Below are 4789 nucleotides of genomic sequence, written 5' to 3'. Positions count from 1 at the left end.
GAGAGTAAATGTTCCTGAACAGAGTCTATATTTAATCCCATGACAATATACTTTAAGGGTGGAGAAACCCCTATCTCTTAGGCCAAGTGAATTCCTTTTTGAATAACCCCAATATTTACTGTGCCAGGGCAGGAGGGGGAAAAAAAAGCAAAAAGCACAAAACATTGTTTATGTTTTATATATTAATTTTTATCTTCATTTATTATTATTATTATTATTATTATTTACCTATCTATTTTTGTCGATTTCTTTGTTTTGGTGTGGTTATTGAAGTTGTCCCCATTTATACTTATTTTTTTCTCTTCTTTTCTTTTCTTTCTTTATGTGCTCTGCCATGTTTCTTATCTCAAGACCATGGCTTTTTTTTTGTTTTTTTGTGGTGCTTATCGTTATTGTTGGAGGTAATGGGCAGTCAGGCCACCTCAGTTCAGGCCATGAAGTTGGAACAAGCAACCATGGCGTTGAGTTCTAGCTGCACGCGGCCTGCAGCGGCCAAAGGCTGTCTCGAGTCTCCCAAGTCTCCCGTGGCTAAGGGAGCCGGGAAGTCCGCGTGGAGGGCGGTTGGATAGAGGCAGAGGCTGGCGCGCAGCAGAGGTGTGCGTGCCTGCGAACCTTTGTGGCGTCTCCCAGGAGATGCTGTGATGCAGTCGCACAGTGTCGCTGCTGTTTGGGCTCCCGAGGACCATTAGGCAGGCGGTCGTGGCGGCTCTGCGTCCAGCTCTGCTGCACTAGAATCGGGTGAATATCTACATAATTGCTCTTATTTTGCTCAGTGGTCCCTGGATTCTGTAGTAAGTAGGTTTTTTCCACATGATATCTTGCATATCTTAGTGCATGAGAGGAGTTTAAGTCGAGGAATTCCTCCTTCCCATCCACCTCCTGAGGAGTTTTTTCATCCAAGATGTCTTAATTTTGATGCTACTTGTTTGATGAACTCAGGAGTGGTTCACATCAATTGAACTGGCTTTCAGAAAAAGAATCTGATGTTTTCAAGTGCATTGAGGCGATCTCTCAACAGTGTCATTCCTGATCATTATAATCAATGTCTTGCAGCTGACATGTCAACAAAATTTCTTGATATCCAACCTTCAAATATAAGTCAGCAAGACCAATTAGAAGCTTTATGGTCTGCAGTAGACCAAACAAATTTCCTCGCACTTATGTCTAGATGCATAAAACAATGGGCATCAGAACACCCAAATTCTGCCACTAAATTGCGCTTTGTTCTTGAATGGACATGGAATAAAGTGAATGTCACAAAAGAAGAGTTGGACAGACTGTGTGCACCGTTATTTGATGGCTCATGCCATATCATTGATCCTCAGACTATACAGTCTATCCACCGTTGTCATTTGCTTCTGAGCCACCTTAATACAGTTCTTAATTGTTTGTTAGCAGAGGCCAAAAGCATGACTGAGACAGGCATTATCAGCCTGAACAATAAACGTATGTTTACTCAAATAACATGTCAGTACATACAAGTGGTTCTTTGGTTCTGTCATTTTGAGCTTCTACCAGAGGGCATCCATGATGCTGTGCATTTAAGAAGTTTATACTATAACTACCCTGTAATTCAGGAGTACTACACCAGTTGTCGACAGAAGTGTGAGAGTTTTTCAAGGGGGAAATGGAATCCTGACTACCTGATCATTGATGGACTGGTTTCTCACCTAGGAAATAGGATTGAGAATTTGTGGAAAAACGATGAAGGTGGCACTGGAAAATATCCTCCTCCAAGTCTGCATGCACTGCTTGACATATACTTACTTGATAATATTACAGAAGCAAGCAAACATGCAGTTACCATCTATTTGCTGCTAGACATTATGTCTTATTTTCCAAACAAAGAGGATTCTGCCATTGATTCATTTGTTAAGGTTTTTGACATTTCGTATAGCCAGCTGAAACTGATTAAAGGTTTTTGGTATATAGATCATAAAATTTATGAGAGGGCTTTGGAACTTCTGTTTCACCCAGCCACAGTCAAACCTTTGCCATGGCAACATACAATGATTCTTCAAGCTTTCATAAGTCACGGTGAGCACAGAATCGCCCTCAGATATATCCATACCATGAAGCCAACGATGGCCACAGATGAAGATGTTTGCCTTCACCTCACCATTTTGATCTACAATAGGTGTGTGGCTGAGGCCTTAAGTTTGCGGCGGCAACATTCTAGTAGTTTAAACAGAAAGGACTTATTAAAGCACACTTACGACATGTGCCAGAAAATGGGCCTTCTGGAGGATTTTCTAAAGCTACCTCTGACAGACACTGAAGAGGACAGTTTGAAAAGAATTGTGCAAGCCAGTAACAATGTTCAGAATCATAACTTCCTTTTACTTCACCACTTACATCATGCCAATTACATCCCTGCCTTGAAGCTGAACCAAACTCTGCAGAGGAATAATAGCATGAATGATAATGATCATCTTATGCATGCGAGATCTCGGGTTCGAAATAGCATATTAGCCCAATGTGAAAAAGGGGTTCCTAGAGTTGAGCAAAAAGTAACAATTGAAAGAGCTAAGCCATATAGTCGCTCAACAACCATTGTTCAAGAAGTTGCTACACCCAAAGTGTTATCAGCATTGCCAAAGCCAACTTTAAAGAGAACTGTGTTGTCAAGATCTGTTTTCATCAGTAAAGTTTTGTCTGACTTGGAGACAGTTGGCACAAACAGTAAACCTAACACTGGCATTTCTCTTTACACCAGTCCTAGAATAAAAGAAACTTCTCCTGTAGTATCTTCTCTCCCAATATCTGATGCTTCTGTTGGAACCCCAATTTCACAAGCTTCACAAAAAATATCTAAACAGCTGAATACAGCTGATTATCCTGTATGTCAGCCTTCTCAAAGTATGAAGGTGTTTCTGCAGAGACCCACCAAATCTCCTTTGGACCTACCATCTTATTTAATGCCAGTAAATTCATGTGTCAAAAGATCTTGGGACCAAATTACCAAGGCTAAGGAATTACATTGCCTTGAAACTCCTGTTGTGGCTAAGAAAGCTAAAATTTTGGCCACAACAGTTACTGACTCTGGATTTGCCAAATCTAGTCCTCAATCCATTTTAAAGTCTTGTCTTCCATCAAATCTAGCATCACCCTCTTTGTCTTCTGGACCTTCCCTAGTTCCTTTACAACTTAAAGAAACTACAGTTTCATTGAGGGAAGAGGGTATAACTGCAAAATGTTCAACTGAAGTTGCCTATGACAACAAAACATATATATGTGTTACTACACCACCTCATTCAATGCTAAAAAAACCTGACTCACTGAAGACCCGAAAGAAGGTATCTTTTTCCTTAGACCATCAAGAAAATGACCTTCAAGAATCGCATGTAAAGCTGCAGGATACATCCTCACATTGCTTGGAGAAATCAGATGTGAGCAAAGGAAACAGCAGTACTACACCACCTCATTCAATTCTTAAAAAACCTGACTCACTGAAGACCCGAAAGAAGGTATCTTTTTCCTTAGACCTTCAAGAATTTCATGTAAAGCTGCAGGATACATCCTCACATTGCTTGGAGAAATCAGATGTGAGCAAAGGAAACAGTAGTGCTTCAACCATATTCGACCAGACTTCCAGGGAATATCATGATGCAGTATCACCCAAAGACTTCGAAGGTATGTTTACACCCTTGAAAACTGTGAGCTCTTCTACTAAACTAATTGCTGATGTAACAAAAGAAGGGCAAGATGGTAATAGTAATATGGTTCAATCTGAAGGAAGTCCTAAATTGCCAAGACTTTATGATACTGAGAATACCAAAGATATTTTGGGGGGTATTAAATGTGCCTCTTTTGATAAAGGACTGTCTCAAAATCAGCAAAAACCTCAAAAGTCTGTTATTGTTAGGAGAGGGAGGAGAAGACCAATATGTACAAACACATCAGAAAATTCAAATGCTATGCAATTTGAATTACCAATTATGTCAGGAAAGGCATCAAAAGAGTCAAAATCCTCTATGCCTTTGGAATCAACAATTCAAACTTCATCTAGAAAAGAAGGTGAAAATAGAAGTTATAAAGGAATTAAAAAAACTACAGAAAATCAGGACAATAGTGAAGGCATGAATGAAGCAAATGATAGTAAAACAACAAGTCCTAGAAGGAGTACCAGGAAATTGAGATGTGCTAAGTTAGAAGCTGCTGAAAATGCAGGATGTAAACATGACTTAAAGTCCAGTGAACAGCAACTGTTTACTAGTCACAGTAAAATGATGAAAGTTCAAAAATTTAGTAGAACCGTTGCAAGAGATTTTCCTATATCTGAATCAACCCTGACAACACAACAGGCAGAAGTTTCCATGTCTGACACACCTAGGAAACGTGGTAGACCAAGAAACATAAATGCTGATGATGTAACACCCACAGCTCATGAGGAGGAGAGAAGTCCCAAAAGGAGAAAAGATCTTAGCATTCAAAGGAGATCTACAAGAAACACCTCAGCTACAAGGAAAAATACTCATGCTGGAAAACGAGCTTCAGAGAAGTCAGTTTCAGTTCCAGAAGAGGAACTTGAGACAGTGTTGAGCCCCAAGTAAAAAGTCAGATGGGGAAAGACAATCAATGCTCTTTAATATAGTCACAGTATTATTAGACCAATCTTAAAATGAGGATGATTGAACTGCTGTTGTTTTTTATTTAATTGACTGTTCAAGCACTTTGCTACTGTGATTAAGATTTCTATCACAGAAATCGCTTTATAAGGTTTTAAAAAGATACATTTTCATAAAACCTCAAGTACTGATAATTCCGGACATAATAGTTTGTCCTATGA

At 39.5% G+C, this 4789-nt stretch overlaps 1 protein-coding gene across 1 annotated transcript; it reads left to right on the top strand.

Annotated features, from left to right (window-relative positions):
* Window positions 1-404: 404 nt before the first annotated feature.
* Window positions 405-4553, top strand: LOC126032144 (protein ELYS-like). Its single transcript, XM_049789843.1, is given in 2 exon segments — window positions 405-560; window positions 690-4553. Coding segments are annotated over 2 exon segments (4020 nt in total).
* Window positions 4554-4789: the final 236 nt, after the last annotated feature.

This window comes from Suncus etruscus, chromosome 16, assembly GCF_024139225.1.
Source record: "Suncus etruscus isolate mSunEtr1 chromosome 16, mSunEtr1.pri.cur, whole genome shotgun sequence".
Lineage (NCBI taxonomy): Eukaryota > Metazoa > Chordata > Mammalia > Eulipotyphla > Soricidae > Suncus > Suncus etruscus.
Note: the sequence above shows the minus strand (reverse complement) of the source record. Positions and strands in the feature narration are given on the sequence as shown.